Source organism: Poecilia latipinna, unplaced genomic scaffold (genome assembly GCF_001443285.1).
Source record: "Poecilia latipinna isolate Pla-1442-1.1 unplaced genomic scaffold, P_latipinna-1.0 Scaffold471, whole genome shotgun sequence".
NCBI lineage: Eukaryota > Metazoa > Chordata > Actinopteri > Cyprinodontiformes > Poeciliidae > Poecilia > Poecilia latipinna.
Window position 1 is genome coordinate 317,750 of NW_015113087.1, and position 26,999 is coordinate 344,748.

The 26,999-nt window shown below is 38.4% G+C and overlaps 1 protein-coding gene across 1 annotated transcript; it reads right to left on the minus strand.

The window, feature by feature from the left end:
- Positions 1 to 172: 172 nt before the first annotated feature.
- lck (LCK proto-oncogene, Src family tyrosine kinase) lies at positions 173 to 23,531 on the minus strand. The gene is made up of 13 exons (XM_015039424.1): positions 23,323 to 23,531; positions 21,885 to 21,994; positions 21,350 to 21,410; positions 19,273 to 19,363; positions 17,536 to 17,634; positions 17,298 to 17,401; positions 15,796 to 15,945; positions 15,562 to 15,714; positions 8,070 to 8,249; positions 5,199 to 5,275; positions 2,174 to 2,327; positions 1,918 to 2,049; positions 173 to 1,110 (listed from the first exon to the last, which is right to left on the minus strand). Exons 2-13 carry the CDS (start codon positions 21,987 to 21,989, stop codon positions 914 to 916), a joined length of 1,503 nt encoding a protein of 500 aa, XP_014894910.1. The 5' UTR covers positions 21,990 to 21,994; positions 23,323 to 23,531; the 3' UTR covers positions 173 to 913.
- Positions 23,532 to 26,999: the final 3,468 nt, after the last annotated feature.

The window sequence follows — 26,999 nt, forward strand, 5'->3', positions numbered from 1 at the left end:
AATGTGCTACTCTTAACTTCTCCTAATTCTTTCTTAATTAACAGGAGAAATTTATCTCAATATACAATGAAAACATACCTACACTGAGCAGTGTAGGTATGTTTGGGTTGAAAACGTTATTTTGTACATTGAGCTCTACATTTTTTATAATCTGTCACCATATTCAAGTACACTTTATTTATTTTTTATTTTTTTATTTTTTAAAGATGCATCTTGCCTGAGTTTACTCAAAGCTTGCTGTCAATGGGTTGCTGGTACTATAAAAGGTAACAGACATAAATATGTCAATTTTGGCCGAAAAAAGAAACAGAAAACAAATGAAGATGTATTTACAGGAACTTTAAAACAGTATCTGATGCACACTAATCATCACACTTACAGAAATACTTCTTTTCCAATTTATACATTAGACATTCATTCTCTATAATAATAATAATAATAAAACATCCATAATGTACCTTTTTTTATAGCCAATATGCTTCAGTTGAGCAATATTCTGCTCAACTGGCTTATTTTATGCAACAATACACAGCATTCACAAGACGTTTGTCACCGTAAACACAACTGTTATCATACTGTGGAGGTAAAATTCAACTGAAGCAGTTATTTACATGTCACTGTAAAAGCACCAGGAGTGCAGCTGTTTTTTTCAGCCCAGTACCGAGTCCCCCGTTTACTCAGTCACGATTGATCATCAGCAGGATCGTCACGTCTGATGACGTTTGCCATCAGAGATCATGGCAAACGTTTTCCAGGTTAGTTTGATGCAGAAACAAAGCACCACTATGTCGATCGTCCCGGCTCCTACTCTTTAGCAAACAGTTAAAAATCCAGCATTGGCTGTCTGCAGTCATGCTGTTAGTTTGATTACACACTTATGTGTCTCTGTATGTCTTTTTTCTGTCCATTGCAGCTACTCTTGGTACTGCCGCTCTGTGGCAGTGAAGAAGTCTTCCAGGAGGTGCTTCAGGTAGTCAAACGTGGGTCTGTCCTCTGGTCTCTCCCTCCAACATTCCTTCATGATGTCATAAAGCTCATCAGGGCAGTTTTCTGGCGCCGGCATCCTGTATCCACGCTCCAAGTTCTGGATCACTTCTGGGTTGGACATACCTGAACAGGAAATAAAAATATGATCAGTTAAAATAATAATAATAATAATAAAAAAGAATAGTAATTTGTTGATATCCACCTCACGACATGTCAATTTGTCCTCTGTAGTGCACATTTGCCACTACTACATACCATTTAGTTAACTCATTTCAGTCGACAGAGAACATTTTTATAGATATCTCATTCTTGATTGTTTCTAAGGTCGAAATTAGTTCTTTCATCTTAGGACGACAGCTGGGTCTTCCTTCAGACTCTAGAATAAATTGGGACTCTAGCAATACCGTGACACGTCCAAATAACCTGTAAAGTTCTTGTTGTTTTTTTTGTAAAGACTCCAAAGGCTTTACAAAACTTTGCAAATCTACAATTTAAAACCTAGCTCAAAGAGCATCCAGTTAATCCAACGGTAAACAAATCACTTTGTTCTGAAAACAAAAACCAGCAGCTGCACTCAATAATGACACTAAACCGCTAATAAGATTAAAAGGTTTAAAGCCTTCAACATCATTTAAAGTATTTAGGGAGATTAATGTTTAGTTACACCTAAAACACAGCACATGTGTGTTACATAATTGTTCAACTCCAATGGTTCAAGTAAATTATTAGTGCCAAAAATGAATTTGAAATGAAGGCCTAAACTCAATAGATAAATAACTGTTGTTATTTTCTGTGTGATTCGGTTGTCATCCTCTGGGTTAATCTCTTTTGTGTACTGTTCCTTTTTGTCATCGCTGAAGACACACCATGTCAAAAAACACATAAATATAAAAAAAAAACAAAAAAAACAAGTAGACTAGGTAGGAGTACCTGGGTAAGGAATACGCCCGTATGTCACTATTTCTGTGAGAAGAATCCCAAATGACCACACATCAGATTTTATGGAGAAAGTGCCGTAGTTTATAGCTTCTGGAGCGGTCCATTTAATGGGGAACTTTGCACCTGTTAATACATTTAAAAAATAAAAATGCAGATTGTGAAAAAAGTAAACACATTCACAAAAAACAGTCATTTCGAGCAAGTCTTAATAACGTTAAACAACAAGTCTTGAGGGTCCTCCTCCTACCTTCTCTGGCTGTGTATTCATTGTCTTCTATCAATCTTGCGAGGCCAAAATCTGCGATTTTACAGATGAGTTCATGGGAAACTAAAATGTTGGCAGCCCGCAGGTCTCGATGAATGTAATTCTTTTGCTCGATGAACGCCATGCCGTCAGCCACCTGCAGAGGGCAGCACATCATTTACACATGCCCGTAGAGAGCGTGTTTGTCCGTGTTGAAGTGTGAAATAAATGTCTGTGAAGGATCTGTGTGTATGTTGGCACTCCAGCAGGACAGATGCACCAAAACCAGGGAGTTTACCACTTCCCCTGGTCACTTGCTTTCACCCTTTTACCTTTTTTTTTTGTGCTCTGACGTACCCCGCCCAGGTGCAAAGCTGAGCGGCTTACGCAACTCAATCTTATGGGGGGAAAAAAGCTGCAGCCTTACTTTAGACCTGTCTATTCAGTGACTGAGTTTCTGTTTCAGTCACAGTCTACATGACTCATTATTAAACATAGGACGCTGGCGACATCTGACTCTACACTCGATGACAGAGGATATTCTTGCATGAGGTGTCTCAATTAAGATTTTTGCAATTCCAAAGACCTCACCTCCCACAGTTTCTGAACAACTGGAGCATTTTCTGCCTGTCAGTCGAGGCTTTAAACTGTGAGGATTTGTTTGAGGAAAGGTGTGCATCTCAGAAGCTGCAATGTGTCACATAAGTGTCAGGGCAGGCAGTGTTCTTCTCAGAAACCTGAGATGTACACCTCATACTGAACTCAAGTTTCAGTGAATTAAACTGGGTTATTCTAGAAGGTGAAGGAAAATGGTAAAAGTTTGTATAATTGTTAGTAATCTGAAAAATGGGGTGTGTGTTTATATCCATCCAATGTGACACTTCTAAATAAAATCCAGAGCAACAAAAGGTCTGCAGAAGTTCCCTCCCCAATTTAGCAAATTTATCCGAACTGTCCAGCTACAAACATACTGAGACATGTCCATCCACCTAATCTGACAGGCGCCATGCAAGGAGAGTCTGAATCAGAGAAGAAGCCACAAGGCCTGTGGAGGTGCCTGCAGAGATCTGCTGCTCAGGTGGGGGAATCTTTTGACATGACAACTTTCAGTGTGGTATAAATCTGGCCCATAACAGAATCCATCAAGAAAAATCAATATGGAAAGATCACCATAGATGTTCTACGGTCAGTTTGTCAGGGACAGCAAACACGTGGAAGATGGTGCTTCGGTAAGACGAGACTGAAATCGATTTTGGTAAACATGCAAACTACGTGCAGCACAAAATTAACACTTCACACCACATCGAATATACCATCCATACAGTGAAACATGGTAGCAGCAGCATTGTGCTGAGGGAATGCTTTCCTTAAGGGGGAGCAAGAATATGGATGGGGGTAAATACAGTAGCAATCTTTTAAATAAAAACAGGATTCTTATTGTTTTTATTTAAAGTAGCATGGAGTTTTCAATGTTAGATATATCTAGGATGGATATTAACTTTCCAGGATAGCCTTAAACATAGAGCCAGACAGAGGACAAACGTAAATTAATTTTAGTATCTGTGGCAAGACATGAAAACTGATGTTCGCAGAGTGTACGAGTTTAATCAGACAGACTTTCAGCTGTTTTGGAAACAAGAATGGGCAAAAACTTCAGTTTTTAAACGTGCAAATCTGACAGACACATATAAAGCCACACCACATTTTTCAGATTTTTATATACAAAACAATCTTACATTACGTTGGCTTTCATTTTCTCTTCATATTTATGAAGTTATTTGGTGGGGAGGGGTCTATCACACAAAATCCCAATAAAATGTTTTGAAATTTGAGGTCATAATGAAAGAAATTGAAGGGGTATTATGGTGTCGTGATGTCCACTTCAGACCTGTTAGCACCTAGCTGCCCTTTGTTGATAACTAACAAGACTTCAGTCAGTTTTTTTTTTACATGTTCCAAGATTATCTTCTTTATACTATATGCTTTTGCACATTACTAAAAGAAAATGTCAGAATAACATTTAACCATCCATGACCGCATGATGCCGAGAAGCCATGTTACCACAAAATGTTGTCGGCGTATGATGGCTTGGCATGAAAGCATTGTTCGCTGTAAAACTTTCACCACACCGCTCTGCATGAAGCGTAGATCTTTGCACCGAGTTCTGACACGTCTAAGAGTTTGCCTTCTTCAGATGAAGCCGTTTGCCGTGTAAGACTTTGAAACTTCAGGCTGTCTTCCTGTGGTTGACTTTGTCATTCCCACACCCACAATACCCCCATAAAACTGAGGTTTTTCAAGGGCAAGTAACATTTTGAAATTCCTTAAGGTTAATCCTGCATCAAAAAAAAAAAAAAAAAATTAAAAATACTTTTTGAATTTAACTTTTCTCTGATTTCTGTTTTAAATTGGTTCGGGTTAGAATAAAGTCTGGTTGGCGAAGGAAAAGAGACTCTGAAACTCATGAGCCTTCCCACACCTTGAAGCACACATCCTGTTCACATGTTGAGAGCTTACTACATCATAATATTATCACTTTAAATGCACTTCCTGTTTAACCATCTAGTTAAACATAAGATATCAGTAAGCTTAAAGAGATTCAGAGAAACTAATCTGCATCATAGTTTCAGGTTCTGTCATTGTGGAGTGATCTCCATATTTTAGCTTAGTTGCCAGCCTTGATAAATTAAAAGTGAGAGTGCAAAATAAGTCGCAGTTTCAGCCGGTTTGTCCACTCCAAATCCTGTTTATTAGTGCGAAGAATGGTTTTATTTGTGTCACGGCGTCTAGACTTGTAATAACGATGACATGCACGCCTTTCTGCACACATACCCACCCAAGTCTGCACATAGCATTACAAGATTAGCGTGGAATTCAAGCCTCATTAAGACAGTTGGTGATTTATTGCCCAGTAGGATCACACTAAGCGTGAGGAATTGGAAGTACAAACAAGAGGTAATCAGGTAAATTAATTGGAAGGTCAAATTATTTTTCAAAGCAAAGAATGATAAAGGCAGACGTATCTCACCTGTGATGACATGTCTATCAGTGTGTTGGTGGGTAAATTGCTTCCCTCCTGTGTTTTCAGGTAGTCTACCAAGCTTCCTGTAAAAAAAAGAAAATATTCAGAAAATTTTTAAACTGAAGCTTGGACATACTATTTCAAAGTAGGATTATGACCACATTGTATATTGCATTTCAAATGAATAAATCATAATGTGTTTGGAAATAACTAAGAGTGAACAAGGTGTGTACATTCAAACATTTCTGACAAACACCAGAACATTTCTCTGTGCCTCCAAAATTATTATAAAGGCAGATTTTAGCACTTTTCAAATATTTTCAGTAAAATGTAGGTTAAAAAAGGAAATATTTGCTTTTGATTCATTTTCTGTTTTGCTGAACAGGCCCGTCCTCTTAACATCTCAGGCTTTAATATCTGCAAATCTAAAGTTCTAATAATTTAAAATTTTTATGTAATGAATCTAATCTGTGGGTTTTATAAACCAATCTTTAAAATTGAGTGTAGCAGGCATCTTAGGTGTGACATCCTCCTTCTGGTGTCTTTGAGATAGTCACACATCCTGCTACTCTGTTCTTTCTTATGTATAAAATGTGTTTTTTCTGCCATTTTTAAAACATATGAAATTGTAGAGTATTTGGGGGCCTGTCAGTGATCTTAGCCTACAACTTTTTTCATAAAGAAAAAATGGGAAATAAATGATCCGGTTTAGTGTTATGTTTTCTCTTGATCAAATCAGCCAGTCAAACGCGCTCATTCAAAAATGTATGTATGCAGAAACTTGGTATTGTCAAACTCCTGATAGAATCAAACAGGAAGTGAATTTATTTTGAAGAATTGTGCTTTTCCATAGAATTATTTGACACCTATGGAGCATTGTCTTCAAAATATCACTATGTAATGTCGTATATAGTCATGCTGCTGTTTTTATTTTTATTTCCTATGACTTGGACCTGCTAACATATCACTGTCACCCAATTACTTCCGAACCTCACATCCTCTTCAGAGTTTCAAAGTAAAACTTGATAACTTCCAAAACAGTTTGATCATTTTTAGGACATTTTTCCATTTTATTTTGTCAATGTGTTAATGATAGTTACTGCTCTGAAAAAGTAGCTCTTATTAATGGAGAATAACCATGAGTGTGCTTCAATATAATCTCTTTAATGTTTGAGTGGCATTAACTATGACCAATGCCTAAAAGCTTTTACATCATAACACTGATATCTCAAGAAGAGGAATAAAAATGTAAAAAAAAAATGTTAACTTCATGTCAAAGATGAAAATGTAAAACAATAAAAATAATATGCTGCATTTGGATGACAAATGACATTTTGGAATTTATTATTCTTCACGGATATAAATAAATCGAGCAGGACCGGAATAACAGGAGAAATCAGCAGAAACAACATTTCGAGGAGGTGCAGTGTAATCTGTCAAGTTGATGTGCATTTTCTGATAACTAACACAGAACAATGTCTCCGTTTGAAGATCGGCTAAATAAGACTAAAGGAAATACTTTTGAGAAGAATGACTGTGCCTGGAGAAAAAAGACATTTACTCCTCTGCTTAAGTCTGGAAGGCTGCTTTTGAAGTTTAAAAGCGAGAGCAACCCTCTTTATCAAGGCCACAAAGGGCAGCCGGAATGACGCGCCTGGTATTTTTCCTTCCTTATTGTGCTCAATAATGCAAAAAAATGCGGGACAAACTGTATAAAGATGGGAACCTCGACGGCAGAGGAGACAATTGTCCACACATGGCTCCTGGACAAAGAGCCGGCCTTATGTGGAAACACTGCGGCTGGTTTACAAATGATAACACAAAGGCACTCCTTTCACTTCAGCTCTGAGGCTGTTGTTGTGTTTATGAAAGCATCTCTCAGTGCATTTTGGCGCCGTCACTCACAACATAAAGAATCACAAAGACTTTCGAGGTTAAGGGGGAAAAAAATCCGCGATTGCTATCATCTGAATGCAGATTCTGGTCATGTGAAACCAGCAGACTGCTGTCATGCCCTTATTTTATCTGTCTTTGGAGCTCACGGTTAGCTTAAATGAGATATCTGATACGAGGAGGAAAAGAAGGAAGACCCACAGACAGGATGCAGATCACACGGCTGCCGTGAAATCTACTGCCGGATTGTTTATGGCACCAGCGTGCATGATGAAAACCTCTCACGTCAGAAACTTCCCCTCCGCATGTAAACACAATTAACCTTCCAGGACAGGACCGGAAAAGAAGAAGGGAAAGTTCATGTTTGCTTGGAAACATTTTAACACCTTAGCAGTGAACACAAGCGAGCCTAATGAGGGGAAACTAAAAATAGCCAGCATAAACAAGCTGGACCTCCTGCACTCCAGCTTCATGCTCAATCGCTGGTGATGAATGCACTTTATATTTCCAGTATGTCTGATCTCATGCACAAACAAGATATTCTAAAAAAATCAGATCCACTGACGTTGAGTTGATTCAACAGACTCCCTGGACTGAAGTATTCATGTGAAAACATTGTGACTCATTAAAGGGCTGAAGCTTCCAGTGCTGCCTGGTCTTTTGTTCAAACATGTGTTCCCACCCTGAGTCCGATAACAGATCAACATGTTTAATCCTGAACATCTATGACACCAGGCTAACACCACTCCTTTGTCTTCATTCCTAGCTCCTAGATCACTCTTCCTAACTCTGCCTTTATGGTAACGAGGCAGGAGATTAAGAAGATTATTAATTCAGACAGGCTGAAACATATTTTAGTTGACTAAACCTTCTTGAAAGGAGCTTGCATGTCTATCCGAGGACTTATTTCCTATTAATCTTGCATATAAAAACACTCCAAAGGAAGGTTAATCTCCTGTCGTGATGATATTTGAGAGGACTTACCATTTTCCATGTACTCTGTGACAATATATATAGGCTCCTGGGTAACTACGGCGAAGAGACGAACGAGACGAGGGTGCTGCAGGTTCTTCATCATGTTGGCTTCTGCCATGAAGGCCTCCACTGACATGGTGCCCATTTTCAGATTCTTTATTGCCACTTTCCTGTCGTTGTTGTAGATACCTGGAAAAGGACATTTGGGTGTCAATGGATGTATAAAAAAACTCAACCTAAAACCTAAGGTTTATATATAGGTACCTATATAGAATTGTCCCTTTAATTTTAATGCAAAACAAATTCTAACAAAACTGAATGAGATCGGTTAATGTGGCAACAAGACATGGGTCGACATCAAGGTATAAAGTTTTTACATAGTGAAGGTTTCAAAATCTCAAAAAATAGTCATCTTCTCTCTTCTAAGGGTTAAAGTTCTTGTAATGAGAGGATGGCAAACTAGCTTCCCACCCCCTCCCAAGTCCAATTCAACTGCGCCCCTACCCCACTTATTGCTGCTGGCTCAATGAAACCTGCATAAACTTTCTACTTTCTCACAAGAAAAGGCTCATTTTCAGTCATAAAAAAACTCCATGATGACTATGTCTGTTAGCCAACCGACTACCACCCAGCAACATTAGCACATAGCCAGACTTATTAACCAGCTAATACCATGTTGTCACTCTTGTATATTATGTAATATATTATGCAAAGTAAGAAATAGAAAAAGAAAACTTAATTTGGCAAATGTTTGGTCTAAATTTTTGACTGTAGAAAATACAAAGCAAAACAAATGTTACTGATGACATTATTACGTCTGCATTACTCAATATAGCTGTGGTTTAGCAGCAGTAGTAGTAATTGCAAAGTTTCTCTTTTAAACAATAGCCATTTTTACATCATGGTATTTAAACATGAAAAAGTGTAATTCTACAAGAAAATTATGATTTTAAAAATGTATTTATTTATTTATTATTAATAACAAATAAGAAGTTGCTTTGGATGACAGTAATAATATTATACTTGATCAGTAATAATAATATACTTGACCAGTAATAATAATAATAATAATAATAATAATAATAATAATAATAATAATAATAATTTTCTATTATCCACTGTGATTCACACACATGAAATTGATGTACTACTAAAAGCATTTACTCATCGCTTGGTTCAAATGTGTGCTGCTCTAAAAACAGCCTAACATGACTCGCATGGCGACAAGCTCTCTGGAACACTAACACTCACTAACATGTACTCAACCAAAGCCGTGGCCATCCAGTTTGTTCTTTCTCTCACATAAAACACTTTCCGGCACGCCAAGCGTGAAGCGTATAGCGATGAGGGAACAAATCTTTATCCACTAATGAAAGCATTCCTCTTTTGCTTTCTTCTTCTTTTGGTAATGCACTGATGGTTATCATGTACAGTGCCTTAGTACGCAATACTTACTGAACTTTTAGTACGAGGATTTCGACATTTTTTTTTTATTTATTTATTTTTTAAACAAAATCTGAAAAGTGTGGCATACATTTTTACATTTATTCAGTATCTTGATTCACTAAATTTGCAGAAACACTATGTACTGCAAGTCCAGCTGCAAATTTCTTGCTGTGTGTGTCTCTACCAGAATGCTTAATGCATCTAGCAAAGTGTGTATTTTTATTTATTTATTTATTTTTAGTAGCTCAAGCTCAGTTTGATTGGACAATGAGAGTTTTGGACAATTTTCAAGTTCTGCCAAAAAAGTTTAGGTCATTCTAACCGACGAATGTCCTCTGCTCTAAGTCACATAGTAGTTCTGCCTTATGAATAAAAAAAAAATCGTAATTTTTCTCACCCTTCATAAATACGTATTACTGCGTGTTGATCTGCAACATAAAATCCCAATACATTTTTTGCCTGACAAAATGTGAATAATCTGAATCGAGGTACATAGTTGCTCTCATGTTTGCTGGCGTCAGTAAACATTTCACTTTGGATGGAGTGGACAAACAAAGAGCCCAGATTTCAAGCCGTACAATGATGTGAAAAAAAAAAGTGGCAGTGAAATGAGGGCAAGTTCCATGGTTAGTAATGTTTAGCTTTTGTTCAGTGCTGTGTTTTGGAGGTTAAATGGTGCTGGCAAATGAGGACGGAAAATAGCAGGGAAATTATCCCTTCAATTGAATGATAATGAGGTTGTGGCCTAACCAATGTGCTCGTGATCAAAACGTTTAGCCCCTCTTGTTTAATTTAACGCTGCATAATCAGATCCAAAGTGTTGTTGGGAGACAAATCTTAAAGAGCCATAAACTCATCAAAAGGTTAGATAAGAGTATTCGGAGAAATGATGCACAACAGGGTCAATACCACACATCATTCTTTCGCTAGGCAGCTCAAACAAGCCTACAATTAGAACTAAGCTGAAGGAAACTCTTCTGCACACACTGCAGAAAAACTCTGGCTCCTGGCAGGCACGCAGTCTAGCTCCCAACCAGACCAGGCATTTTCACATCTGATGTATCTGCGCTACATTTTTTTTTCTTTTCCTGAGCACACAAGTTAAATCTCACGCAAAAGGAAAACAGCTCACCCATCCAGACTTCTCCGAACTGTCCAGCTCCGAGCCTGCGCTCCAGCTTCAGGGACTCTCGGGGGATCTCCCACTCGTCCTGCCACCAGGGTTTCTGCGGCGCCCTGGACTGACAGGGCTTCACCAGGACTGTGCACAAGCCATCCGGTTCACCTGGAAAACAGCAACAAATACAGCTTTCCAACTCCTCAGTAATCAGGAATGTAGACTGGATCCCTCAGGAGGCACACATACGGGAGTAATGCTGGACGAGCTCCTTCAGGGAGCTGAAAGATATCTTGGTTGTGATGTAGAAGCCTCCATCGTCCATGTTGCGGATCCTGTAGTGCTTCACGCCTTCCCCCGTGTTGTGGTCCAGATCTCGGACCGATAACGAATATGACCCTGTAGCAGCATTAAAAATGAATAGTGAGAAAGTGACAAAAACATGCTTTGACCAGAACAAGCAGAAGCAGTAGAATAACACACTTAGACAACGATGTCAGCAGGTTTAAACATTTAGCTTAATTTTAACATCATTTTTTTGACTGGTGTGTAAAGACAGGTAAAACCACTTTCTAGACATTTTCTATAAAATTAATTTTACGAAAAAAACGATTTTATTAATAAAGATTTTCTGCGTTCATTTCAACCCCAGGTGTTATAAAACATTTAGCTCAGTGATTTCCATTAACGTGATCATTAAGTCCTAACAATATTTCCAGCAAATCTGATGAATCACCAGGTACTTCTTGAAATGCATCCCAAGAGGACAGACATTTAATGAGCCTAATGGAGCTAATTGGGATCAAACTCGAGCTAAAACATAAAATATAGAACCAAAATCTGCTACAAAGTGTTTGTTTACCACAGTAAACGATCAGCTAAAGCCAGATGATAATCGACGTCTTGTGACGTCACCGACCCAAATGTACTCAAAGCAGATTTAGAAGCTCTTTTTCAAAGAGGTTAGGGGTCATCCTAAAATTGCTTGTTGTGAAGTCCTGCAATTCACTACCCTGGTGTCAGGTCACGTGTCTGAAATGTGTTTTTAACTTGGGTCAGAGTGCGAGTTGGTTTGTTTGTGGGTAACCCTACAAAACTGTGGCCAACCTACGTCCATTTACATAAGACCAGTTTGTAAGCCACCCATGAAGCAAGTTATCTATGGATAAGCGTCCTTGCTAGTAGCTCTTTTTAAACCACCTCTAATTTATTAGCATTTTTCCTCAGTTAGATTTTCTCGTGGTATTTTAATTTGATTGTGATTGTACAGCATTTTCTGAGAAAATGAGGGATGTAAAGGACAAAAAGGATGCATCAAAGACATAGGACCTGAGAGAAACTCATGCTGTTGGCGCTAAGATGCTAATTTTTTTTTTGTCAAGCTGTGTCATATTTAATATTTTTACTAGGTTCATAAAAAAAAAACAACAAGAAAATTGTTTGTTTGTTTTTTTTTGTTTTGTTTTTTTTAACAATAGCTGAATTAACATTATTTAATATCTGGTCAACTGACAGCAAATTTGAAAAAATGAGGAGGTAAAAGAAAGTCTCAGGGGTAATTTGGGTCTTTAACAAGAAAGCAAAACTGAAATCAAATGAATAAACCCAAAAAGCAAACAGGAAGTGGGGTATGGAAAATTCAGCCCCAGGGATGGAGAGGGTCTGAGTCATGCAACATGATTTGCTTCTTGTTCTATTTATTAAGATCTCTGCTAATTTATGAAAAGAAGATTAAAATGAGAGCATTTCACCTTTGGAAGTCTCGCTTTCTCGAATCAGGAAAGAGCCCTGCGTGTTCCCTGGAGCCAGGAGGAGCCTCATAGCATCGTTTCGAGAGATGTTCCTGAAGAACCACCTGCAACACAAACGTACTTTGAGCTAACCACTTCCTCTCCCCCAGAGACCCGGCATGCATCACACGAGTTAAGATTAAGCCAGATGAGATGGTGCCGAGAGTCGTGACATTATGCTGCTTCCTCTGTGACGTACGATTCAGTCTCCACTGTGGTCATCGCGATAAAGTTGTGGGGAATGTAGCCCCGCTGGCCTGTGGTGAGCGACTCGGCCAGGTACCACTCCGCGTCGTCCCTGGAAGGCAGAGCAGACGCCAGCTGTTAACAGCGCACAAGATTTGGTTGTTTTGAATTGAGCAGGAACAAACACTCTTAATGAACTGCTATGGACTCATGCATCTTTTGCAGCATTTGTAACTGCAGCACGAAAAGGACCACAACATGTTTTGCATGCAAAATATGATTTATGCACAGAAAAAAAGCTCACTATTTGCTTTTAATCTTCCCCACTGTGAGTACAGCTTGTTTAAAGCCTGGCAGTAAAAAATGTTTTGACAAAATCTAATACTAGTCAAGCTATTTCACATTAAACATGCCCCCCTTTATCAGACTCAGCACTTTCAAACACTTTCTGCAAATTCATTTACTTATATTATCATCCAACATTTTTAATAATTTTATATTTAAATCTACTCTCAAGTGTAACATTTTCAGATTTCGTTTCCGTCATTTCTTGTCTTTTTTTTTTCACCTATTACGCGCCGCAGGCTGATTTTAACTTCATTGCATCAAAAAAATTACTTTCAGCAGTAGAAAGAATGGCCGAAATATTCTGTCATGTCTTGTTTATGACAAAAATGGAGTTTGTTAGAAAAATAATGAACCGGTCTTTAACCAATCCAACCAATTTAACCAATCAGTGAAACTGATTTGTGTCCTTGCATTGTTTGCTGACAACCTCAGTTATTCAGATTAAGTGGCAGCTCGAAATCTAACTTTTTACCGCAGAAGTCAACTGAGCGTTAGCACGTTGCAGTAGCAAATGCATAACACTGTCAAATTCAGCAATAGATTTGGAATCGATTTTCTAAAACTCTTAAAGCACTCAAGTTGTGTCTTTAAGTTATCAAACATCAAGTGATCAAAAATATTCTTCTGTGCTATATGAATTTTGAAATCACTCAACAGTAAACAAGAACTACTTAAGCTGGGATTGTGTAACAAGTAGAAAAACAATTAATAAACTAAAAATTGAGTATTTTTACGCTGTTTTTTTGCAATTTACAAGACAAATTCTCAAGATTTAAATGTCACCTCTGCGATGTTCAGAACTTCACACGAGAGGAAGTCTTGGATAAACCAGAAAGCATACATATGCAAATCTTAAGGACAATTATCTGCGTTTATACATGTCTTATGCTCGTTCAAAGAAAGCAACTTGTTTTTAATTATGTAAATATACAAAGAATCTGCAACAGATGTGACTTCTGATTGCTTTTCTTGACTGCTATTTTGCCCATGAGAGTTTGGGTGTCTTCTTTGAACTTTGTATTCGAAGCACTTTTTTTTTTTTTTTTTTTTTTTTTTTTTTTTTTTAATTTTTTTTTTTTTTAACTGTAGGGGAAATTTTGNTATTATCCACTGTGATTCACACACATGAAATTGATGTACTACTAAAAGCATTTACTCATCGCTTGGTTCAAATGTGTGCTGCTCTAAAAACAGCCTAACATGACTCGCATGGCGACAAGCTCTCTGGAACACTAACACTCACTAACATGTACTCAACCAAAGCCGTGGCCATCCAGTTTGTTCTTTCTCTCACATAAAACACTTTCCGGCACGCCAAGCGTGAAGCGTATAGCGATGAGGGAACAAATCTTTATCCACTAATGAAAGCATTCCTCTTTTGCTTTCTTCTTCTTTTGGTAATGCACTGATGGTTATCATGTACAGTGCCTTAGTACGCAATACTTACTGAACTTTTAGTACGAGGATTTCGACATTTTTTTTTTATTTATTTATTTTTTAAACAAAATCTGAAAAGTGTGGCATACATTTTTACATTTATTCAGTATCTTGATTCACTAAATTTGCAGAAACACTATGTACTGCAAGTCCAGCTGCAAATTTCTTGCTGTGTGTGTCTCTACCAGAATGCTTAATGCATCTAGCAAAGTGTGTATTTTTATTTATTTATTTATTTATTTATTTATTTATTTATTTATTTATTTATTTATTTATTTATTTTTAGTAGCTCAAGCTCAGTTTGATTGGACAATGAGAGTTTTGGACAATTTTCAAGTTCTGCCAAAAAAGTTTAGGTCATTCTAACCGACGAATGTCCTCTGCTCTAAGTCACATAGTAGTTCTGCCTTATGAATAAAAAAAAAATCGTAATTTTTCTCACCCTTCATAAATACGTATTACTGCGTGTTGATCTGCAACATAAAATCCCAATACATTTTTTGCCTGACAAAATGTGAATAATCTGAATCGAGGTACATAGTTGCTCTCATGTTTGCTGGCGTCAGTAAACATTTCACTTTGGATGGAGTGGACAAACAAAGAGCCCAGATTTCAAGCCGTACAATGATGTGAAAAAAAAAAGTGGCAGTGAAATGAGGGCAAGTTCCATGGTTAGTAATGTTTAGCTTTTGTTCAGTGCTGTGTTTTGGAGGTTAAATGGTGCTGGCAAATGAGGACGGAAAATAGCAGGGAAATTATCCCTTCAATTGAATGATAATGAGGTTGTGGCCTAACCAATGTGCTCGTGATCAAAACGTTTAGCCCCTCTTGTTTAATTTAACGCTGCATAATCAGATCCAAAGTGTTGTTGGGAGACAAATCTTAAAGAGCCATAAACTCATCAAAAGGTTAGATAAGAGTATTCGGAGAAATGATGCACAACAGGGTCAATACCACACATCATTCTTTCGCTAGGCAGCTCAAACAAGCCTACAATTAGAACTAAGCTGAAGGAAACTCTTCTGCACACACTGCAGAAAAACTCTGGCTCCTGGCAGGCACGCAGTCTAGCTCCCAACCAGACCAGGCATTTTCACATCTGATGTATCTGCGCTACATTTTTTTTTCTTTTCCTGAGCACACAAGTTAAATCTCACGCAAAAGGAAAACAGCTCACCCATCCAGACTTCTCCGAACTGTCCAGCTCCGAGCCTGCGCTCCAGCTTCAGGGACTCTCGGGGGATCTCCCACTCGTCCTGCCACCAGGGTTTCTGCGGCGCCCTGGACTGACAGGGCTTCACCAGGACTGTGCACAAGCCATCCGGTTCACCTGGAAAACAGCAACAAATACAGCTTTCCAACTCCTCAGTAATCAGGAATGTAGACTGGATCCCTCAGGAGGCACACATACGGGAGTAATGCTGGACGAGCTCCTTCAGGGAGCTGAAAGATATCTTGGTTGTGATGTAGAAGCCTCCATCGTCCATGTTGCGGATCCTGTAGTGCTTCACGCCTTCCCCCGTGTTGTGGTCCAGATCTCGGACCGATAACGAATATGACCCTGTAGCAGCATTAAAAATGAATAGTGAGAAAGTGACAAAAACATGCTTTGACCAGAACAAGCAGAAGCAGTAGAATAACACACTTAGACAACGATGTCAGCAGGTTTAAACATTTAGCTTAATTTTAACATCATTTTTTTGACTGGTGTGTAAAGACAGGTAAAACCACTTTCTAGACATTTTCTATAAAATTAATTTTACGAAAAAAACGATTTTATTAATAAAGATTTTCTGCGTTCATTTCAACCCCAGGTGTTATAAAACATTTAGCTCAGTGATTTCCATTAACGTGATCATTAAGTCCTAACAATATTTCCAGCAAATCTGATGAATCACCAGGTACTTCTTGAAATGCATCCCAAGAGGACAGACATTTAATGAGCCTAATGGAGCTAATTGGGATCAAACTCGAGCTAAAACATAAAATATAGAACCAAAATCTGCTACAAAGTGTTTGTTTACCACAGTAAACGATCAGCTAAAGCCAGATGATAATCGACGTCTTGTGACGTCACCGACCCAAATGTACTCAAAGCAGATTTAGAAGCTCTTTTTCAAAGAGGTTAGGGGTCATCCTAAAATTGCTTGTTGTGAAGTCCTGCAATTCACTACCCTGGTGTCAGGTCACGTGTCTGAAATGTGTTTTTAACTTGGGTCAGAGTGCGAGTTGGTTTGTTTGTGGGTAACCCTACAAAACTGTGGCCAACCTACGTCCATTTACATAAGACCAGTTTGTAAGCCACCCATGAAGCAAGTTATCTATGGATAAGCGTCCTTGCTAGTAGCTCTTTTTAAACCACCTCTAATTTATTAGCATTTTTCCTCAGTTAGATTTTCTCGTGGTATTTTAATTTGATTGTGATTGTACAGCATTTTCTGAGAAAATGAGGGATGTAAAGGACAAAAAGGATGCATCAAAGACATAGGACCTGAGAGAAACTCATGCTGTTGGCGCTAAGATGCTAATTTTTTTTTTGTCAAGCTGTGTCATATTTAATATTTTTACTAGGTTCATAAAAAAAAAACAACAAGAAAATTGTTTGTTTGTTTTTTTTTGTTTTGTTTTTTTTAACAATAGCTGAATTAACATTATTTAATATCTGGTCAACTGACAGCAAATTTGAAAAAATGAGGAGGTAAAAGAAAGTCTCAGGGGTAATTTGGGTCTTTAACAAGAAAGCAAAACTGAAATCAAATGAATAAACCCAAAAAGCAAACAGGAAGTGGGGTATGGAAAATTCAGCCCCAGGGATGGAGAGGGTCTGAGTCATGCAACATGATTTGCTTCTTGTTCTATTTATTAAGATCTCTGCTAATTTATGAAAAGAAGATTAAAATGAGAGCATTTCACCTTTGGAAGTCTCGCTTTCTCGAATCAGGAAAGAGCCCTGCGTGTTCCCTGGAGCCAGGAGGAGCCTCATAGCATCGTTTCGAGAGATGTTCCTGAAGAACCACCTGCAACACAAACGTACTTTGAGCTAACCACTTCCTCTCCCCCAGAGACCCGGCATGCATCACACGAGTTAAGATTAAGCCAGATGAGATGGTGCCGAGAGTCGTGACATTATGCTGCTTCCTCTGTGACGTACGATTCAGTCTCCACTGTGGTCATCGCGATAAAGTTGTGGGGAATGTAGCCCCGCTGGCCTGTGGTGAGCGACTCGGCCAGGTACCACTCCGCGTCGTCCCTGGAAGGCAGAGCAGACGCCAGCTGTTAACAGCGCACAAGATTTGGTTGTTTTGAATTGAGCAGGAACAAACACTCTTAATGAACTGCTATGGACTCATGCATCTTTTGCAGCATTTGTAACTGCAGCACGAAAAGGACCACAACATGTTTTGCATGCAAAATATGATTTATGCACAGAAAAAAAGCTCACTATTTGCTTTTAATCTTCCCCACTGTGAGTACAGCTTGTTTAAAGCCTGGCAGTAAAAAATGTTTTGACAAAATCTAATACTAGTCAAGCTATTTCACATTAAACATGCCCCCCTTTATCAGACTCAGCACTTTCAAACACTTTCTGCAAATTCATTTACTTATATTATCATCCAACATTTTTAATAATTTTATATTTAAATCTACTCTCAAGTGTAACATTTTCAGATTTCGTTTCCGTCATTTCTTGTCTTTTTTTTTTCACCTATTACGCGCCGCAGGCTGATTTTAACTTCATTGCATCAAAAAAATTACTTTCAGCAGTAGAAAGAATGGCCGAAATATTCTGTCATGTCTTGTTTATGACAAAAATGGAGTTTGTTAGAAAAATAATGAACCGGTCTTTAACCAATCCAACCAATTTAACCAATCAGTGAAACTGATTTGTGTCCTTGCATTGTTTGCTGACAACCTCAGTTATTCAGATTAAGTGGCAGCTCGAAATCTAACTTTTTACCGCAGAAGTCAACTGAGCGTTAGCACGTTGCAGTAGCAAATGCATAACACTGTCAAATTCAGCAATAGATTTGGAATCGATTTTCTAAAACTCTTAAAGCACTCAAGTTGTGTCTTTAAGTTATCAAACATCAAGTGATCAAAAATATTCTTCTGTGCTATATGAATTTTGAAATCACTCAACAGTAAACAAGAACTACTTAAGCTGGGATTGTGTAACAAGTAGAAAAACAATTAATAAACTAAAAATTGAGTATTTTTACGCTGTTTTTTTGCAATTTACAAGACAAATTCTCAAGATTTAAATGTCACCTCTGCGATGTTCAGAACTTCACACGAGAGGAAGTCTTGGATAAACCAGAAAGCATACATATGCAAATCTTAAGGACAATTATCTGCGTTTATACATGTCTTATGCTCGTTCAAAGAAAGCAACTTGTTTTTAATTATGTAAATATACAAAGAATCTGCAACAGATGTGACTTCTGATTGCTTTTCTTGACTGCTATTTTGCCCATGAGAGTTTGGGTGTCTTCTTTGAACTTTGTATTCGAAGCACTTTTTTTTTTTTTTTTTTTTTTTTGCATCTATTAAATTTTCTACATTTGACAGTGACTGGAAACTTTGGCTGAGTTCATGTTTTCACAGCATCCTTGCTCGGGAAACACACCGGAAACATGTTGAGTTCACTATCTGTTCTCAGAACCACAATGACACCAGAACCAACAGCAGGAGACTTTTATATGTCATTTATATGACTTTTGGTGTCACAAGTTGTTAAATATTCTTCAAATCAAATTTTAGTCACATCCATCTCCACTGAGTTTTGTTCCCGGGTGAGGAGATTGTAGCTTTAACTGCATTGTTGTTTGGAGTCGCATGCATTTTTCCACTTGCGAGTTTTCTCTGTATGGATTTACAAGTAGCTCACTTGTTGATGATCTTGAGTTTGTCTCCTTTATCAAAACCCAGGTCTCCTTCATGTTTGGGGTCATAGCTGTAAATGGCCACCCCGATGTTATCTGCAAGAAAAAAGCATTCATAGTTTTAGTCCTATGGCCAGTGTTCAGAGCACTGCGCGTCTTTGAACGGTTCTGATTGGTTTTCTACAAACACAGCAGTGATGGCAAAGCTGAATCTCAGCCTCCTTGACCCGTGCAGCATAACATTTCTGTCATGAAATGTCTTACAAGTATCACTGTTTCCTTTTGGAACAGAATTTTTGTTGAACTAAGTTAAGACGTATTTTAGACAAGTTAGAAATATGTTGTTGTTTTTTTCTTAATCGGTTCTTCACTAGCTTTTAACATATTTAATAAGAGGAAGGCAGTTCTTGTTTTTTTGGGGGGGAGGGAATTTTCTCTGATGACCTGGCTCCTATACTATTTTATTCAGTATGTCATCAATATAAATACATAAATAGAAAATATTTCTTTTACAACTAAACAAATTAAAATATGCATCTTTAGTTAAAACCTCTGTAACAAAATAAAGTTTATATTGTTTCACGTTCTGGTAAATGCAAAAACCCAAGCACAAAACGTGAGTTTAATAATTCAGATAATCAATCTTTTAAAAGTAATATATATATATATATATATATATAGCTAAACACAACTTTTAGTACATGACAAAATTTTTATATTTTCTATCAAAGAATATATTTTAAAAAATAATGTACACCTAAGGCCCAAGTAGGCTGGACTATTGTGATGACCATCCTCGCTGGATTTTCAACATTTGTTATGTACACGCCACAGTTATGCAAAACATTATTGGCTACATCCTCACAGGTACGAAGAAGACAAAATTTAGCATGACTATTCTTTTATTACAGGTCCAGTTTTCAGATTCTTGTGCCGGTTTCTTGTTATAAGTTTCAAGTTTTTAACCTCTTCACTTGCGGAGGAGCCTCTAGATTGCTTCGTTCTCCAGTATACAGGAGATACGTTGACTTTTGTATTAACCAGATCGCTCCAGTCCAAATGCAACAATAACTTGGATATTATGTATAGAATTGGATTTAGTTGTCCCCAAAATGGGGCAAATAATTGGGGAAATACAGGAGGCTGACAATGGACATGTGGAACACGAGCCGTCGAAAGGAGGCATAAGGTAAATTAAATTCTATTCATAAAATGTTTGAAAATTTGCATATATTTGTTTGCCAATACTTGGACTGACTGAAATAAAGTACATTTGACTTGTAAACTACATTTCATTTCAAACTTAAATCCCCAGGAAGTTGAATATTTCCAAGCGTCAACATGGTAATCGAGCAGTCGGCTAGATCCGTAGCTTTCATTTTAAAGAAAACGGAGAAAGGAAACTTGCGTGGACAGAACAAGGTTGGAGGAAAGTGGAAAATGCCGAGTAAACAGATTCTGAAATGAGAATAATAATCAGTACTATCGTCCTTTAGGAATGAGAACAGTACTCGACAGGACGAAAAAGCATGTTCAACAAATTTATTGAACGTTACTTTTGCAGTGTTTCTCCCCTATCAGACGAATAAATTGACACATTTAATTAAACATACAAACTTTTTCGGTAACACTTTATTTGAAGGGGGGTGAATAAGACTGACATGACACTGTCATAAACATAACATAACACCTGTCATGAACATGAATAAGCCTTCATGAAAATTTATGACTGTTGTCATAAAGTGTCATTCGGTAAATTATGACAATTTAATACAAAGTTGACATTATTCAAAATGTCTTTGTTATGACAACTTGACATTAACCAAGAAATCATTGCTGATATAAATTTGTTATAAAAGTATTACTGATTGCACTTTAAAAATTAGGTAACTTTATGTTATTAAAGGTAAAGTTTAAACAGTAAACAGTTCATGACAGGTGTTACGTCATGTTTATGAAAGTGTCATAACAGTCTTATTCACCCCCCTCCCCTCTTCAAATAAAGTGTTACCACTTTTTCAAACACAAATAACACAAGAGAAGCTTTAATATGCTGCAAAGAGACAAAGTCAGGAGATATACCTGGTAAAGGTGACATCGGGGGCGTATACTGTGATGGATATGGAATCACCTGATCTGTGTACTGAAGGGACAAAAAAAAAAGAGGCATTATTGGACAAAGAAAGAAAACAATGTAAAACTTAAGCAGACACTCGTACGTTTCTGGTTTGGGTAACCAGCTCTTGGCGGTAATTGTCGTCCGTTTTATTTGTTCTTTGTTTTTTTTCTCTCTGCAAACCAAACGCCTCTGTGTTGTGTCACATGCAGGTGGTTTTCTCCTTAATTCCTAATCTAATGGGACATCTCAGTCACAGCGAGGAAAGAAAACACTGAGGGAATAGTTGTGCTCCTGCTTAATCACACGCACAAAAGACAGCTTCCCTTGCAGTTATGTAAGTTTATTCAACTCTGTTGTACCGAAGCGGATTGAAACACATTGTACTGTATCATGTTTACTCAAAGGGACTGAATGGTGGGAGCCCATGTAAAGTGAACACCTTCTGGCTTCAGCCATTTGAGCATTTTAAGAGCAAAGGTGACCTCTGCGTCCACTTACTGGATTGCAGGCCTGGGGAGGAATTGGACAGTTGCAGTGTTCGCAAATTTCGTCCAAGTTCTCCATCCATTCGCTGTCTGAGTCCGAACTGCAGGCGCACCCCATCTTTTCTGAAATTTCAAACGGACACGTTACTTCTTCAGATAACACAGTGAAAGATTTATATGCTCACTAAACAATTACTAATGCTTCATTGTTCAACAAAATAAACAAGGCAATTACAACATATTATTAGTATTATTGTTATTGTAACTAAGAAGGTTCTACTAACCGAAATCGTAAGTTTTTAGGACAACTCTGGCCGGTAAGAGGAAATGTTTTGACAACAAAATGGAGGACGACAGCGTTGAACGCTGAAACTTTTTGCGCTTTTGACTCGCTTGAAACACACGCTAGTTCGGAGCTCTCCAAATCCCCTCAAAAACCATTTTCCTCTAGGCTCTAATGGTTTTCTTTTAGAAACTCGCAGCAATGTTAATCTCGCATAATCTGTCGCCCGCATGTGCTACGTCTCGTATTTTCACACTAATGCGCCGTTTAAACCAGCTTTCTCAAGGCCGCTCTACTCCCGTGTTTGGCCGCTCATGGAAAAAGGGTCAGCGGGCTAATCGCAGCCGACGTCTGTCCCAGAGGCTTAAAGCCGTGAGAAATCTGCAAAGGTCTAAATAACAACCCGCCATTTGCAGCAAAGAGGTCCTTAGGATGAATCACAAGGGGGATCACCAGCATCTGAAGGCGTTCTTTTATTATCAGCTCTCCTAGGCTTTCTGGCCCACACTTGGGGAGTCACACAAGTCAGTATTTTCCACTGAGGGGGCTACCCTCTGCCTTTTTTTTTTCTTATCATTACAAGCAGCTGAAGGCCTTTTCCAAACAAACTGCTGAATGTTAACAGGATATAGCAGATATGAACACAACAAGCACTCAAGATCTCCATGTCGAGGACACTTTCAAATCAACTTTTGTAACAGTAAGAACCAAACTGAGACCGGAGGTTCGTTTTATGCTACCTTTGTTCAAATTATCTCTAAAATAAAATACCTTGAGAAGTTTATTGTTCTGTTTAACAGAAAAGACACGGTTGGTGGTTTACTACATAGAAAACGGACAGATAAATAAAGACTACACGGTAGAAAGGTTTTTATATTGATAATTTAGAGCAATACTTGTGTGTGATGATGTCATCAGCCTTTCTGAAACTTCTGCTTTCGCCTTATGATAGAGTAAATAGACAGAAATAAAAGACGGAACACAGCTACTTGGATAAAAATAATTTCTTAAGTCATTTTCCAGTTGGCTAAAGATTAAATATATTTCCAAAAAAAACAAAAAAACAAAGCAAGTACATATTTATGTCAATTGTATGCAGTCTTTGCTGGTAACAGCATGTTTAAACTCAAACTTTGAAGGTTGAAACCATCACAAGTCTTTTACTCACCTGTTAAATTAATTGAATCTATCCTCAAATGTCCAATAATGTCAGATTTCAGATGCCGCCATCAAGATTCCCTTTGTTCAGACCTGAATTTATTCTGCCGAGCTATATGTCGAGAGAGCAACTTTTTTACACACCAAGAGCTTGGGTGTGAAGATGTCATCATCCGCCTCTCTTATTATAACTAAGCCTGCAAACAGACTTGATGCGGTGTCTCGTACACACACACACAGACACACACGCGCGCGTGCGCGCATATGGAAGAGCGACCCAGAGAGTTTCCTGTCGTTGAAACTTTGAGGGTTGCTCTGCAGTCTGTTTAACAGGTGCTGAATGTGCAGCTGTGTGCAAAGAGGAACGTTATGGGCTCTAAGACGACAAAAAAAAGGGGGTCAGGACAAAGCCTTTATCCAGAAAATGAGAATGTTCCAATACAGTTAGAAAAGGAGGGCTTTGTAGGATGGTGGTGACGCTACGCTTGTGTATTTTTGTCTTGGTTCTCACCATGTGATGATGTGGGAGTCACTGGCCTTCGCAAGGTGCCCTACCAGCATGCAGCTGACACAGTAATACCTGATTAATCAACACAAACAGAAATTTAAAATCACACAAGACCTTAATGAAACAGATCACATTTGCCCCCAAAGTGATACCACATAAGCATATTTGCAGCAGCTGCGCTTCCTCTGTTGTGGGTTAAAACTCTTTCTGGTTTAGTATCAAGAACACATGACTGCAAAAATATGGTTTCTCATTTAATGTCAATTAAAAAATAGCTTTGCCCTGACTTTTGTTTTTTTTGTTTTTTTAATCTAAAGTCCAATCAAATCAAATTTGACAAAACTGATTTTATGTATCATATCACCAAAGCATCACTTTCCTTTAAAATAAAAATAAAATAAACTTTGCATAACATGGATTTGTGAGGTCTCTCTCTCTCTCTCTGAGCCCCTGCATCTACACTTCTGAACATCTCAGGCTGCGGGTCGCATTTCTTCTCTTGTGGTGAACGGATGCTGCTGTAGAGCTTGCACTGGCAGGAAGTCAGTCCAAGTATCACAGATAGTGCACAGAAATATGTGCTCTGAAGGCTGCCACAGCTTAGATTGAGTCTCGCTCGCGACCAAAACCGCCCAAATTCTCTCCTTTTTTCCGTTAGAGTGAAATTCTGCAAAAAAACGTACTGAGGGTGTTTAAGTTTTCCACATCATGATACACTCCAGAGACTTTCTGGCAGCTGTTTTGAGTAAAACACCTAATATATGTGTGTAAACAATAGCAGAAATCCTCAAATCGGAGGCCTCGGCCAGCTCAGGGTGTTCCTGCTCCACATTTGTCACTGCTTCCAAACGTGGTTGGAAATCACATTCTGTTACGCAATCAAACTTAGATGCTATCGACGCACAGAAAGTTTTCCAGTCCTCCTACAGCCCGCTTTGTGATGCAGGTGCAGTCTTCTTTCATGCTGCCGATGCTTACTACTCGCACACGCCGTATCAGCTTGAGCTGAGAGCCGAGCATGCTTTATTTACTCCATGATATCAGCTTTAAAGGACGTGTTAGCTTTAGGTATGCTGAAGAAAGGTCAAGGGAGAATATCTGAAGGGCAAACCTGAGTGGCGTAAGAAACACAAAGGTAAAGAAAAAGGCTATTGAAGGTGCGATACTCAGGCTTCCCTCCAACTTCTTTCATTTGATATTCACCTTCACGTCTGGTTGTTCTGATTTCAAGTCACACATGAGGTCATGTGTCCTGCAGCACTCCACAGTATGAAGACTGTGTCTGCTCATTTTCCTCGGTAACAACAATCTGCCAAGGAATATTTTGTTTCATGTTCTACAAGTTGTATCTTACAGTGTGTCTGGTTCAGCACAAGCCTGCAGGAAATGAGCAACAACACATGAAAGAAAGAAGCAGGACACTTGTGTGCAAAATCTGTTTTTAGGCCAGATGATAGGGTTGGGGTCTGTGGTGATTTTTACTTGAAATAACTTTCAGGTTTTACGCTGTACAAGGTCATCTCTGATTTGTTTATCTTATTTCTAGGCAACAATAACAGATTAATAAAGCCTGGAAACCCGGGAAATGTGGTTAGTTCAAGTAAAATATTGAAAATGATGGGTGGTTTAAACTTTACTGTGAACTTGAATGTTAGTGGGGGGAATGTAATACCACTTACAGGATTTCATTACAGTCTGGGAAAGTCTGGAATAATAAGCATTTTCCTGGTCAGGATAAGCATGGAAAAATAATATAGAGTGTGGAAAACATTATATGTCAGTTAGATTCCCATCCATCCATCCATCCATCCATCCATCCATCCATCCATCCATCCATCCATCCATCCATCCATCCATCCGGGAATTTAAGTTACTCTTATTATTATTAAACACTTTTATGCAAGAAAGAAAGCAATCCAGCCAAGGTATTTTCTTTTATACTCGCATGCATAGTAGATACATTTACATCAGTACTTAACAACCAAAAATCTGCATAGAACTCAATGTTATACTTTTAACTAAAATACATCAACATACGAGAAGCAAAAGTAATCAGTCGCGCATTTGTTTCTTAAGTATAAAGCAAATCATTCATCTTGGGTGGGAGTGTGTGCTCAAGGGGGGAAAAGCAACACTTGGTCAGCTTTATACAGTCAGTGCTCTGCAGCATCTCAACATGTCACTGGGAAACAAAACAGCCTGCTGGCTCTTGTCACAGCCGTGCTGAGGTTGAAGGGATATTTTTGGTCCGTGAGGGAGAGGTGTAAAACAAATCATGAGGGTGACCTCCTGCTTTCTGGTGGAAACTGATGAAGGCTTAAAGAGTGCTGCTGTGTGAGGGGACGTTGTATAGCATAGAAACTCGCTGAGTTCCACCAGGCCCAACAAATACACACCGGCTCTGAGCTCTTTGATTTCATTAAAGCATGTGACAGCCTGAAAGGATCCGACTTGTTGGCGCCTCGTCCCTCAACCAGCTCAGACAAAGTTTGACCTTTTGTCTTCAGTCTCACTTTCACCGCTTTGATGGCCAAATTCCTTTTTTGCTTCACGAATTATATTTTACCTTTCTGTTTGAAGATTCTGTCACAATAATTGGTCCCTGGGTCTTTGAGAAAGTAAACAAAAATGTCTCTGGTGGGTCACGTTTCAGTTAAATAACATGATACAATGTGTTGCCGAAAGTATTCAGATGCTCACCATGACGTTTACATCAATTTAAATAGTTCCCCCACGCATGTAAGATTTGACGACCTCAACTCCTCTAGAAACTATTTCCACAAGGTTTAAGAGTGTGTTTATGGAAATATTTGACCTTTATTTCAAGAGAACACTTGTGAGGTCATTCCCAATGGTCTGCTTCTCGGTCTTCACTCTAATTCATTTCCAAATGAGCTCTATCAGGTTTAAGTCAAGGCTCTTTTCAGGACTGTCAAGTACCTCTACACCAAACTCACTAGTGTACATGGATCTTATTTTTGCTCTGGAGGGCGGTGAAGCTGGAATGAGAAAGCATCCAAATGTCCTTGTATTCTGCAGGATGGAGAGGACCTTCAATGAACCTAATGGGGTTTGCTGAATGTGGTTGTTCCTCAGCCCCATTCCTGAGGAACAACCACACACCATACCCCCACCACCAATATTTATGCATGGCACAGAGCAAGCAAGTACCATTCTCT